This window comes from Morus notabilis, unplaced genomic scaffold (assembly GCF_000414095.1).
Source record: "Morus notabilis unplaced genomic scaffold, ASM41409v2 Scaffold101, whole genome shotgun sequence".
NCBI lineage: Eukaryota > Viridiplantae > Streptophyta > Magnoliopsida > Rosales > Moraceae > Morus > Morus notabilis.
Genome location: NW_010364303.1, coordinates 193255 through 206870, shown reverse-complemented (window position 1 = coordinate 206870; position 13616 = coordinate 193255). Strand labels below are relative to the sequence as shown.

At 36.0% G+C, this 13616-nt stretch overlaps 2 protein-coding genes across 3 annotated transcripts in view; one reads left to right on the top strand and one right to left on the bottom strand.

The window, feature by feature from the left end:
* The window catches only part of LOC21404846 (ABC transporter G family member 31), an 11607-nt gene extending 2232 nt beyond the window's left edge, over nt 1–9375 (top strand). For both annotated transcript variants that reach the window (XM_024170981.1, XM_024170980.1), the window contains 20 exons: nt 1278–1440; nt 1585–1661; nt 1809–1953; nt 2571–2872; nt 2987–3268; nt 3613–3929; nt 4013–4173; nt 4263–4366; nt 4511–4667; nt 4854–4913; nt 5052–5176; nt 5268–5600; nt 5693–5983; nt 6110–6193; nt 6498–6631; nt 6744–6971; nt 7315–7486; nt 7575–7662; nt 8064–8230; nt 8874–9375. In XM_024170981.1, coding sequence (XP_024026749.1) covers nt 1278–1440; nt 1585–1661; nt 1809–1953; nt 2571–2872; nt 2987–3268; nt 3613–3929; nt 4013–4173; nt 4263–4366; nt 4511–4667; nt 4854–4913; nt 5052–5176; nt 5268–5600; nt 5693–5983; nt 6110–6193; nt 6498–6631; nt 6744–6971; nt 7315–7486; nt 7575–7662; nt 8064–8230; nt 8874–9140 — 3657 coding nt within the window. In that variant the 3' untranslated portion in view covers nt 9141–9375. The remainder of the gene's footprint in view (nt 1–1277; nt 1441–1584; nt 1662–1808; nt 1954–2570; nt 2873–2986; nt 3269–3612; nt 3930–4012; nt 4174–4262; nt 4367–4510; nt 4668–4853; nt 4914–5051; nt 5177–5267; nt 5601–5692; nt 5984–6109; nt 6194–6497; nt 6632–6743; nt 6972–7314; nt 7487–7574; nt 7663–8063; nt 8231–8873) is intronic.
* A 1480-nt stretch (nt 9376–10855) lies between these two features.
* On the bottom strand, nt 10856–12029 carry LOC21404845 (3-oxo-Delta(4,5)-steroid 5-beta-reductase). Its single transcript, XM_010106331.2, has one exon. It carries the CDS (start codon nt 12027–12029, stop codon nt 10887–10889), a length of 1143 nt encoding a protein of 380 aa, XP_010104633.1. The 3' UTR covers nt 10856–10886.
* Nucleotides 12030–13616: the final 1587 nt, after the last annotated feature.

The following is a 13616-nucleotide window of genomic DNA, read 5'->3' as shown; positions in this document are numbered from 1 at the left end:
TGTTTTGTTTTTTTTTACTGTTTTTTTCCCGGTTTTTTTTTTTTTTTTTTTTTTTTTTTTTTTTTTTTTTTTTTCTGTGCTCAAAGTTCACAAGCGTATCACATGTGCATACTCCTATTGCATGTTCTCCTAAAAGAAAATGGAAAAAAAGGACTCATTTAATAGTATTCTTATCCTTCTTACTAAGCGGCCTTGCATGCTCTATTCGGCTTGATTAAAACATTTTCAAATCAATCTTGGGTCGACCGGTTCTTTGCAACGGGCCCTAGGCAAGGAACGTTCCACTTCAGTGCTTCTTTGATCATTGATCAGGTAGCTATAAGATATATGTCAAATCTAAGCCCAAACAACTTAATCTGTTAACCTAAAATGATTAGATCTGGCCTTCTAAAAAAAAGAAAGAAGAGAAAGACGTCGTCATGTTAGATAAATAGGTCGGTTACAGTCCTTTTCTTCTTTGAATGTAATGCAAGGGTCAAGTTATAACAGATGTGGACTAACCCATAAAATACTGGCTAAAAAATATGAATTACAGGCCTCTGGGTTAAGTGTGAGTGCAATTTGTTCTGCATAACTGTCATAGCCAACTCCAATTCCACCTGGTTACAATTGTTCCCTTCTAGTTGTCCTTTTCAGTTTCAGTCAGAAGGTCTTTTCTGATAATTTTTGGTGCCATCATTCTGTATTCAGGCCCATTTTTTAATGCCAAAAAGATGGGGTGGGAGCCTTTGGGATATCCTTTTCCCTTTTATTAACTCTCATGGAAAACTACACAAATTTCATTGGAATAAATATGCTTGCTTGTTGGTTGATTTTTACCGATCCATCCTAAAAGTTTAAGCTTTTAGGAGGTGGGCCAACAATAGTTTTATACTTTAACACATTCTCCTTCACGTGTGAGTTGGACAATGGGCAATCGTAAATTAATTGAAGAGCCCAACACGTGAATATTTAAGTCTGAGATATATTAAAAACTCAACACATGATGACAATTTTAAATGAGGATAAAGAGTATAATTACGGGGGTTTGAACTCAGGATCTCTCGCTCTGATACCAAGTTAGTTTACCAATTCATCTCAAAAATTTAAGCTGTTAGGAGATGGACTAACAATAATTTTATACTTTAACGTATTAACAACCCATAACTAAGATTATCACACTGAACTCTTTTCTTCATCTATTGGTCCATTTATCTAAGAATTTTCTCCACCTTAATACTTCTTTTTTTTTTTTTTTTCTTTTGAAGTTTCATATTTTTTCTGTTTTATGGTTTCAGAAAACTGGAAAAATCACTTACAACGGCCATACACTTGATGAATTTTGTGTTCAAAGGACTTCTGCCTATATCAGCCAAACAGACAATCATATTGCAGAACTGACCGTGCGAGAGACCTTGGACTTTGCAGCTAGGTGTCAAGGTGCAAGTGAAGGATTTGCAGGTTTGTTCTTTTAAATTAGAAGCTGTATCTAATCAATAATGCAAGACTTAACATATGAGTCATCTTAATTCAGTATTATCTCGAGGTCCTATGGTCGAAACTAACTATACTTTGTTATTTTCACCTCACTTGTTTTACTTAAAGCATACATGAAAGATCTTGCCGAGTTAGAGAAGGAGCGGAAAATTCGACCAAGTCCAGAGATTGATGCATTTATGAAGGTTGTCGATTGGAAGTTGAACTTCATAACTTTGATTGATTACAATAGGGGAAAAAAAAAACCTTGAATTTGTGTAACCGTGAGTTCTTGCATGGCTTTTCATTCATACCCGTTTCCTGACAAATCTTAATCGAATTTTACTGTATAGGCATCATCTGTTGGTGGTAAAAAGCATAGCGTATCAACAGATTATTTGCTGAAAGTTCTAGGACTCGACATATGTTCAGAGACGGTTGTTGGCAGCGACATGCATAGAGGGATATCAGGTGGACAAAGAAAAAGAGTTACTACAGGTCTCTATCTCTCTTTTTAACCATGCTTCTTTTGCTCCTATTCTTTGTCGAAATGAGAGAGATGGAAACAAACAAAAAAAAAACAAAAAAAAAACCCTGTCATTCTATATCGATGACTTTATGACAGGTTATTCAGCAACATTACAATGTATAATAAGATTGCTCTCTGTCGCATTGTATTTTAGCCGGGGTTCTTATTTATGGCCTGTGCTTTTATTACTAAACCTTCTAAAACTTTTATGGCCTGTGCTTTTATTTATGGCCTGTGCTTTTGTCGAAATGAGAGAGATGAAAAAAAAAAAACAAAAAAAAAAAAACCCTGTCACTCTATATCGATGACTTTATGACAGGTTATTCATCAACATTACAATGTATAATAAGATTGCTATCATATTGTATTTTAGCCGGGGTTCTTATTTATGGCCTGTGCTTTTATATACTAAACCTTCTAAAACTTTTAATGCAGCTTAGTTTCTCTAGCCAAAAAAAAAAAAAAAAAACACACACACACACACACACACACACGCACACACTAGTTTGCTGAGTGAGCATATATTTGTACTAAAAGTATGGTCTTTTGAATTATTACTGGTTTGAGTTTCGTTTTCAATTTGCAGGAGAAATGGTTGTGGGCCCGAGGAAAACTCTATTTATGGATGAAATATCCACCGGGCTTGATAGTTCTACTACATTTCAAATTGTGAAATGCATTGGGAACTTTGTACATCAAATGGAAGCAACTGTACTGCTGGCTCTACTTCAGCCTGCACCTGAGACATTTGAGTTGTTTGATGATCTTGTGCTCTTATCAGAAGGATATGTGGTGTACCAAGGTCCTAGAGAAGATGTGTTAGAGTTCTTTGAGTCATTAGGTTTTAGATTACCACCACGAAAGGGTGTTGCAGATTTTCTCCAAGAGGTACTATTAATTAGAGACACCTGGATGGTTTAATTTTTTTTTTTTTCCTTTGTGATTGCCGTGATATTCTTGTTCGTTTCATTTTTTTTTTGTTTTTTTTGTTTTTTTTTCCAGGTGACATCTAAGAGGGATCAAGCTCAGTACTGGGCAGATCCTTCAAAACCATACGTGTATCTTTCTGTTCCAGAAATTGCTAAAGCCTTTAAAAATTCCAAATTTGGAAGGTCTTTGGATTTCACTCTTTCTGTTCCATATGACAAATCTAAAAGCCATCCTTCGGCTTTATCAAAATCAAAATATGCTGTTTCAAAATGGGAACTGTTCAAAGCATGCTTTGCAAGAGAAGTACTCTTGATCAGCAGACATCGTTTTCTTTACTGTTTTAGGACATGCCAGGTATCTACATTGTCAATATGTAATCTTGTTTTATTTGGTCATTATTTTTTTTTTCTGGTTCTGTCGGATTGGACGTCTCTGTATATAACTGGTATAGGAAGTAGCATGACTTTTGGACAATATAATCACTTAGAATGATTTCTGATTCTAGTAATGATGCAAATTTTACTATCTACTACAATCTCATAACGAATTTGCACAGGGAATAGTAGTGATTTATTTCGACAGGAACACGAGCACACACACACACACACACATATGCTCTATTCGAGGTGCATACATTAATCCAAAATTTTATTTTTCCATATCTCGTCCCCTAAATTGCTCTATCTCTTTGGCTAAAGGTAGCATTTGTTGGATTCGTTACATGCACCATGTTTCTTCGAACGAGATTACACCCCGTAGATGAGATAGAGGGCAACCTTTATCTTTCGTGCTTGTTCTTCGGTCTGGTGCACATGATGTTTAATGGATTTTCCGAGCTGCCTCTTATGATATCTCGGCTCCCAGTTTTTTACAAGCAAAGGGATAATTTGTTTCATCCTGCATGGGCGTGGTCCTTTTGTAGTTGGCTTTTGCGTGTTCCTTACTCCATTATCGAATCTGTTGTCTGGTCTTGCGTCGTCTACTACACTGTTGGTTTCGCCCCTGGTGCTGGGAGGTGACGTCTGCTTACCATTTTGGACGATATTAATGCCTTTTCAGTTGTTTTACATACTCATTAATTGCTGCTAATTTTTACAGATTTTTCCGTTTTATGCTTTTGCTCTTTGCCGTGCACCAAATGGCATTGAGTCTGTTCCGGATGATGGCATCTCTTGCACGAGATATGGTTATCGCCAATACATTCGGCTCAGCTGCACTGCTGATTATTTTCTTGTTGGGTGGATTCATTATTCCCAAAGGTATGTAATATAGAAATTAGAATTGTTTTATTCAATAACAGGAAATGAGTTTTACCACCAACTTTTGTTTTTGGTGGAACTTGTTGCAGCAATGATTAAGCCATGGTGGGTTTGGGGCTTTTGGGTGTCACCACTATCATATGGACAACGTGCAATTTCCGTCAATGAATTTACGGCCACTAGATGGATGGAGGTTGGCTCTTTTGGCTAATGGACACATTTCTTTCCACTCTCATTTCCTTAAATTCAAGTACATATTACTAACGAACATCTACTAAAGCTTGATAGACCTCTGAACTAGATTTTCTACTACTTTTGGAAACTATATGTTTTGCAGAGATCGGCTCTTGGGAACAACTCAGTGGGGTACAATATTCTGCATTCACATAACATACCGAGTGGAGATTATTGGTATTGGCTTGGAGTTGGAGCTCTATTCCTTTATGCTTTGCTTTTCAACAACATTGTGACTTTGGCCTTGGCCTACCTCAATCGTAAGTCTAAACTGAACCTTTGTGTTTGAATGTTAATTATTTTCTATTAACCTGGTTCCCCCGAACAAATTTCTATCCTTTTTTGTCCTTCATTTTGTTTCTTCTAATCTTCTCTTTTCATATACGGTCCCATATAATTGCTTCGTTTATCTCTTAAAAATTTTGTTTCTCTTGTGCTCTTCACAGCCCTGTGGAAAGCCCGGACAGTGATTCCAACTGAACAAACGGAAGATAGTCTAGCAGAAGGTCGATATCTTTAAAATTCGCAATAATATTTTTTACATACACGCCGGTGCCTTCATTTTGTATGGTCTATACTCTATATCAATGATCAAATTAACTTTTGTAGAGATATCTCTCACGTGCATTAACCTGATTATACAGTGTGCTGCAACACCAACGAATTAAAAACATCTGCGGTAGTTGACACAAAGAAGGGAATGATTCTTCCATTTAAACCTTTAACAATGACTTTTCATAATCTCAATTACTTCGTTGATATGCCAAAGGTATGCTTTTCCTCAGTTTGAATACACTTTTTAGGAGATTAATTACTCGTATCAAAACTAATGTCAAACCATATCTAACCGATGGTTTTAGGAAATGAGATCGAAAGGCATACCAGAAAATAGGTTGCAACTCTTGTCAAATGTAAGTGGGGTATTCTCACCAGGTGTCCTCACTGCTTTAGTTGGGTCAAGTGGAGCTGGTAAGACTACCTTGATGGACGTTTTAGCTGGGAGGAAAACTGGTGGCTACATAGAAGGGGTTATTAAAATTTCTGGTTACCCCAAAGAGCAACGCACTTTTGCAAGGATATCAGGATACGTTGAGCAAAATGACATACACTCTCCTCAAGTGACAGTTGAGGAGTCTCTCTGGTTTTCTTCGTCTCTTCGCCTTCCAAAGGAAGTTAGCCAAGAGAAAAGACGTGTGAGATGTTGCCTAATTCTTGCCTTTGTACACTCCCTTTATGAGTAGTATTTTCACTTTGTTCTTGACAGTTTTGCCACCTTGCATTTCAGGAATTTGTTGAAGAAGTAATGAGATTAGTGGAGCTTGATACTCTAAGGCATGCTCTGGTTGGTTTACCTGGAAGTTCAGGGTTATCAACAGAGCAAAGAAAGCGTTTAACCATTGCAGTGGAGCTTGTGGCAAATCCTTCAATTATTTTTATGGATGAACCTACATCTGGACTTGATGCGAGAGCAGCAGCCATTGTGATGAGGACCGTACGTAATACTGTTGACACGGGAAGAACCGTAGTTTGTACAATACATCAACCGAGTATTGAAATATTTGAGGCATTTGATGAGGTTGGCTGTCTTTTTTAGCAGTATATATGAACTAGATTGAGAAACATGTCGATTTTCTTTTTTAGCAGTATTGAAAGACTGTTGGTTGTCCCTTTTTTTTAAGTGTCTAACTAATTTGATCCACAGCTTCTTCTAATGAAACGAGGGGGTCGACTTATATATGGAGGAAAGCTTGGTCTACACTCGCAGACAATGATAGACTATTTTCAGGTGATTTTTCCTTAAAAGTAACTTTATGTCCTCTTCTTCTCATTGCACCAAAGTAGATCATAGCAGTGGTGAGATGAGAAAAGTTTCTTTAAAAGATGTTAGCTTCATACTAAAAGTTCAATATGCAAGATACTCCACAAGGGAAGGCTTTACATTTTTTTTTTTTTTTTTGGATCCTCCGCTGAATCTTATGTAATTACATGAGCTCTGTAACGTGCATTCTCGATTTTTAATGCAAGTCTGATGACCCAAAAAGAAATGTTTATAGAAAATAAGTTGTCCTGACTTACTTTTTCATGTTCAGGAAATCAATGGAATCCCTCTAATTGCTAGTGGGTATAATCCAGCAACTTGGATGCTTGAAGTTACCACACCTGCTGCTGAAGAGAAAATTGGCAAAGACTTTGCAAATATGTACAGAAATTCTGAGCAATTCAAGTACGTTAAATTGCTGTTGAATTGGAACTATAAGCAGAGCCTTCTGCCAATACTTTTTGCTTTCTATGTATATTTCTAACTAAATGGTTATATAATTCATATTATGCTTTAGGGAGGTAGAAGCTTCTATTATCCGTTTTAGTACTCCAGCTCCTGACTCAGAACCACTCAAATTTGCTTCCACTTATTCACAAGACAAGCTGTCTCAGTTTTTGACCTGCTTATGGAAACAAAATCTCGTATATTGGAGAAGTCCACAATACAATGCCATGAGGTTATTTTTCACTACAGTGAGCGCATTGATATTAGGCTCAGTGTTTTGGAATGTTGGTTCTAAAAGGTACAACTTATTTCTTGTAGTAAGTTTTGTTTAAGTTGTAATTTGCGCGACTTTTTCAAAAGTTTTCTTCAAGAAATTATGAAGGTCTCGAAACTTTTTGAAATCCTTTCACTTTTGGTAGCCTGTATCCTACAAAACTATTAAAATGAGAATATCATCATAACATGCCCTTCATGTATTTCTTTTGCCATCTAATAAAATTTTGAAAGAATGCCTCTTTCTTGTATCAACTATCCAGTCACCTACTTCTACATGATCTAACACTGTTTTTAGATGTTATGTGAATCATGTTTGCAAAGATATCGGAGCATTCCACTTACGAATTATATGTTTCAATCTGCAGGGACTCAACTCAAGATCTGTTGATGGTTATGGGAGCTCTTTATGCGGCCACATTGTTTCTCGGGGTCAACAATGCTTCTTCAGTACAGCCAATTGTTTCCATTGAGAGGACAGTATTCTATCGAGAGAAAGCAGCTGGAATGTACTCTCCATTGGCATATGCAGTAGCCCAGGCAAGTTATTCCACTGATAATTTTGCAGATAACCTCCAAAGTCCAAACAGGGAATATGTAACGGATATGTTAATTGCCTTTGCAACAGGGCCTTGTGGAGATTCCATACGTTGCTGTGCAGACCATAATTTATGGTGTCATCACGTATTTCATGGTTAATTTTGAAAGGACAATTGGTAACGTCTTACTTTTCCTTGGAGTTGCTTCTGCTTTTTATGTAATATAGTTGACGACTTTCTTTAGTACCGTGATATTTTCATTAAATATTCTCTTTCGGTGGTGGGGTAGGGGTTGGGAGAGTTGTATATAATTCCAATTTAGTATGAAAGTACTATTTAGTGTATGTAGATGTCTAGGGGAATTCTAGTGGCTTACCAAGCACCTACTTTTCATTGTATTGACAAATGATACTCCGATTTAATTTGACTATATTTCTCATCTCATTATGTAAGATAGAAGAGAGGAAAGGAAAAAATGATTAATGAATCCAACGTGGTTAAGTATGTCCTTTTCTAATTTAGAAACTACTTGACATAAGATGTAATTTTCTGAAATCAATGTTTCTTCTCTGTTGCAGGGAAATTCTTACTCTACATATTGTTCATGTTCCTCACTTTCACCTACTTTACCTTTTATGGCATGATGGCTGTTGGCCTCACACCGTCTCAGCACTTAGCAGCAGTCATCTCTTCTGCATTTTACTCCTTGTGGAATCTCCTCTCAGGTTTCCTTGTCCCAAAACCAGTAAGTGATCTCTCTTTCCCAAGCATGCATTGAAAAAAAAAAAAAAAAAAAGTTCCCTTCAGAAATGAAAACGACAGGGATAAAATCATTTTAATACCTTCTGTTATAATAAAACATCTCTCTAATATTCTATGTTTTTAATAATATTAAAACTGTATATTTACCTTTTAAAATGTTATTTTAGTACTCTAGATTGATTTTTAAAATATAAAATGTCTAAACTGTCATTTTCACTAATTACCAATAAACTAATAACTTTTAAAAAAAAGTTTTGAAAATATTTTAAAACATTTGAAATTAAACAATCACAATAAATTAAAATGTTTTCAACAAATGTTTTTAAAGTTATTAGTTTCTATTTAATTAATCAAAATACTTTTTAATATTATATGTCTTAAAAATCGATCTCTTTTAAATGTGAATGTACCATTCTAATATATTTAAAAACACAGTACCAATGATATATTTTACTATAACAAGATAAAAAATGATTTTATCCCAAATGACTATTAATCCTCAAACTCACAAGAACTCCTATTAATTGGATTAAGTATCATAACTAATAGGTAGGAAGTTCTTTTAATTTGTAAGAAATGCTTATTTCACCCAAATTTGCGGTTCTTACACGGTTCTGTCATTTCAGAATATCCCTGGATGGTGGATTTGGTTCTACTACATCTGTCCTGTTGCGTGGACACTTCGAGGGATTATCAGTTCTCAGCTTGGTGACGTGGAAACCAAGATTGTAGGACCAGGATTTGAGGGCTCTGTGAAAGAGTATTTGGAGGTCAATCTTGGCTTTTCTCCGGGGATGATTGTAGTTTCAGCGGTAGTCCTTCTTGGCTTCAACATTCTATTCTTCATTGTGTTTGCTCTCTCGGTCAAGATCCTTAACTTTCAGAAGAGATGAACCATGCTCGGTTTCTCAACATCAGAAATGGTCTTCCCTGTATTCTACAATTTGAAGAAACAGTGAGACACAGACAAGTGAGTGCTTTTGCTCATGGCCTTCTCTGGAGACAAAATCTCATTCGAGAATGAATCTCGAAGTGGCAGGAGCTCTTCAACTATGCTATAGACCACTCCAATCTATATACGTCATTTACTATGTCACAGCCTAGTTTAAACCATGTAGTAGACGTTTGGTTCATAAATTTAGAATTATAATTCAAAATTATTCTTAATTTATGTGTATTTTTTGTGAAAAAAATACTGTAACGAACCACGAATTATAATTCGAATTAGAGTACGAATCTACCAACTAAACAATTTATTCCTTTTTTTTGGGTCTTCTCTTCCTCTAAATCTAGAAAGTAATGTGAATATTTGATTTATAAATTTAAAATTATAATTTAAAATTATTTTTAATTTACATATATTTTTTATAAAAAAATATTATAATAAATTACGAATTATAATTTAAATGATTGTTTCAAATTTTGACCAGCTTTACTTGTAAGGTGCTAAGTTGATTGCACAATGTATCTGAGCATTTATCGCTGCATTGCCTGTTTGACTGGTCTAGCAATAGTCAGCAACCTGTTCTGTGGAAAGTGGACCTACAGCTTACACATGATATGAACAGCTAGAGCCTAGAATAGAAGCCACTACTATACATGCTGTAGAGACTGTCTGCCAACCCTTGTAGACTTTGTAATTCTTGTGTGTAACGTGTCAATGAAAATAAGTACCAAAAAAAAAATTGTGAAATAAAAACAATCTCAAAAAAAAAAAAAAAAACGCGTAATTCATAATTTATAATAAAATATACATAAATTAAAAATAATTTTAATTACATAATTTTAATTTATGAACCAAACATCTCTTTAAAAAATTCAATTTCTCAATGCATAACTACCCTATATTGAAGTCAACTGTTCAAATCATGTCTGGCAATTTGGTTTCAAGTTACACAATTTCCAATGGCAAATCGAGATATAAAAATTGTTGGCCAGCATGTAGCGAAATTGCCTTTGTGCATACACGTTTATGAGGGGAAAAAATAATTATTAAAATCTAAAACAACCCCTGAAGTTGAACAGCTGAGACTGTGTCGGTTTAATAACAGTAACAAAAAGAAACACCATAGAATTGTAAAGAGATTTTAGTCTCATTCATTTTACTGATTTGAGTTTAAAATTTGAGTTTTATTACCGTAAAATTTTTTTAAAAACAATCACATTTAACTTTATTATTACAATAAAAGACTCTCATATAAAGTCGCACTTTAAGTCAAATTAAAAAGTCGAGTTAGCGAAATAAACGAATCATTTATCTAGACATTATTGAACACCATACAGTGTGCAGCTCCCCTGTACGCACTTTCGATTATGTGGTTGGAACTTGAAATAGGTGAATGTATCATAGCCCAAGTTTTGGCTGACAAAACACCCCAAAGACAAAGACAAGAAGAGTAAAAAAGGGAGATACTAAAGTAGATAACAAGTCATATTGCATTATTTTATTAGCTAAAAACACCTGTAAGAATTAAGATCTTAAAATAAGGAACAAAAATAGGGGGCAGTCAAACCAGAACATGTAAATGACAACCTCCCACTAGTTGTCTAGTCTTTCCCAATGACAACTTTGTGGCGCTCCACATTCTCTTATGTGTGATCAATTTCAACCAACTCAAGAAAAATGCTATTCCGTAAATCTATTCAGGGATTAGCTTATCAGTTTTCATGGCTTCTAACCAATACAATATTGAATCCAACGTCTTGTACCTCAAAGTAAAACCAAGCCGATCGGCTTTATCTCTTGTCGCCAGTAGTCTAACAGGGCAACGAAACAGAATATCCAAGAACTCCCAATTGGCCAAATCCTCCATCTTCGTCTGAACAAGTCCTTCCTTCTCAACAATCTCTTCCCAAACTCTTCCCTTGTCAGCCATAGCCTCCGAGTACCGAAACTCCTCCGAAAACACGTCGTCGTCGTCGGGCACTCGAGCTCCGAACCTCTTTCCAAGAGTTGGCCAGATCTTCTTCCATGTAAAACCAGAACCATTAACAGCATTAAAAGCTTCTCCATCAGTGGAATACAAATCCTCATTGGTGGCAGCCCAAATATGCTGTTCCGCCACAAGCCTCGAATCCGACCCATCAATGGAACTCTCTTCCCAACGCTTCCTTGCCCCTCCAAACACAAAAGGTATATCCAAATACCTACAGATTGTTCCATAAACACACAAACTGCCCATAAAATTATAAAAAGTCCTACAAGAACTCCCCAACAACAAACCAGGCCTATGAACCGACCAAGCCACTCTACTCTCAAGCCTCTCCTTGAGCAAATCCTCAAGAACATAGTAAAAGTTTGCCTTTTCATAGCTCACCCTCGGACATTCCTCATCAAAGAACCGAACTTCATCATCATCGTAATCATCAAAAGGACCTTGAGAAGGCACATAATGACTCAACCCCGTTTGAAGGGAGACATGCTTTAAACTTTTCTTGGCTCTTGAGAGGACGGCGTCGAGGGCGTTGGACATCATGACCTTGTTCTGGTCGCAGCATTTTCGGCTGTCGTATGGGGACTGGCTTGCCCAAGTGACCCAAAACATGTGCGTCACGTCCACCAACGACGACAGTTTTTGTTGGGACTCAAAGGGGTCTTCGAGATCGCATTGGATGAAGTGGAAGTTGGATCGATTGATGGGTTTGACACGGTCGGGATTTCGGGCGATCCCATAAACCTTCCATTCGGATTTTGATGTCAGCTTTGTGGCTAGCTCCTTCCCCACTAGCCCAGTTACACCAAATATGGCTGCAACATGTTTGTGGGATTTCTCACTTGCCATCAAAATTTCTCCCCTCCCAAAAAAAAAAAAAAAAAAAAAAAAAGAAGGGAAAAAAAGAACAATAAATTTTTTGATATACTATATCTGTTTGAGCTCAGCTATGAGCTCTCATATGTAAATGTTTCTGTATGAAGTGGCCTTATATATCACAAGGAAAATGCGCCCAACGCAAGAGTAATTTTTATGTGATAATAATACGTGGATCTCGGAGTTGACATAAAAAAAATCTTTGATCGGTTAAAAACTAGCAATCACGCTATGATTAAGTAGTGTTCCGAGAATGTTGAACATTATTGGTGGCTTGTTTGTTGATAATATTGACCATTCGGGATTTGTCATATCAATTTTTTTGATTGATATGTGTGATTATACAATTAGTTATTTTTGTGGACAACAAAAAAAAAAAAAAAAACCAATAATGATGCATAATATTGCTTCTATGCCTTATCCAACTTAAATACCAAGGAGGATTTTCTCGCGTTTTGCTTTTTAAAAATTTTGGTCAATTAGTCACGTTAATTGTTAACTAACGGGAGAAAGAGAAAAATAGGTTAAGATTTAAGATGAATAAAAATTAATAGGCCAATAGTTTATATAAGTTAATAAATAGGCCAAATTATGATATATTCAGATTTATCTACACATAAAATTCCAAAAATACCCTTTTCAATCAAAAAAACTCAAATTATAATATATTCAGATTTATCTACACATAAAATTTCAAAAATGCCCTTTTCAATCAAAAAAACCCTAAAACACCTCTCTCTCTCCTCTATCTCTCAGCTCTCTCTCTCACCGCCCCTCTCTCTCTCTCTCTCTCTCTCTCTCTCTCTCTCCGACCTCCGCTCTCTCTCTCTCTCTTCCTTCCGACGCTCTCCGGCGAACTGTTTCTTCCCTCCGCCGTTCTCCCACGATCACTCTCTTTTCCCCTGCTAAAATGTGATCTGTCTCTCTTCCCTTTGCATCTCTCTCTCTCTCATCCCTCCACCAATCTCAGATTCTCATCTGCCACCGCTCCTCTCTCTTCCCTCCGCCACTCTCAGAAAACCTTGCCGGTGTCGTTAGACGAGAAATCGAAGACGGACCACAGACAACGGAAATTAACAAAAGAACAAGGTAAATCCGTTCATCACTAACAGGAAACCCACTAATTCAGATTATGTTTTAGGTTTTGTTTTAGGCTCACACTTGAATGAACAGGAGCTCGTTACTTTTTGTTTCCCTGTGATTTGAACATATCGTATAGTAATGCTCTATCTGTAATGACTGAGAAAATTCCAGACTTTAAATAATACAATTTATTTATTTAAGCCAAGGATTTTCCTAGAAAATATTATGTGACTGAAGGATTTATGGAATCAATAGATGTATTCCTAAATTCTGTAGCAGATTTCATGTTAAGTTCATGTTTTCGATCAAGTAAATTCGATCGATAAATTCTTGCCGTACTTTAAGGCGGAATAATTTTCAGTACAAGTATAGTTTGAGAATCTTAATTTCAAGAATCTCCAAACACAGCATGATGTTAGCAGCGTAAAAAAAAAAAAACGCACTACATTTTTTAAAAAAAGAGAAAATCCTTAATTG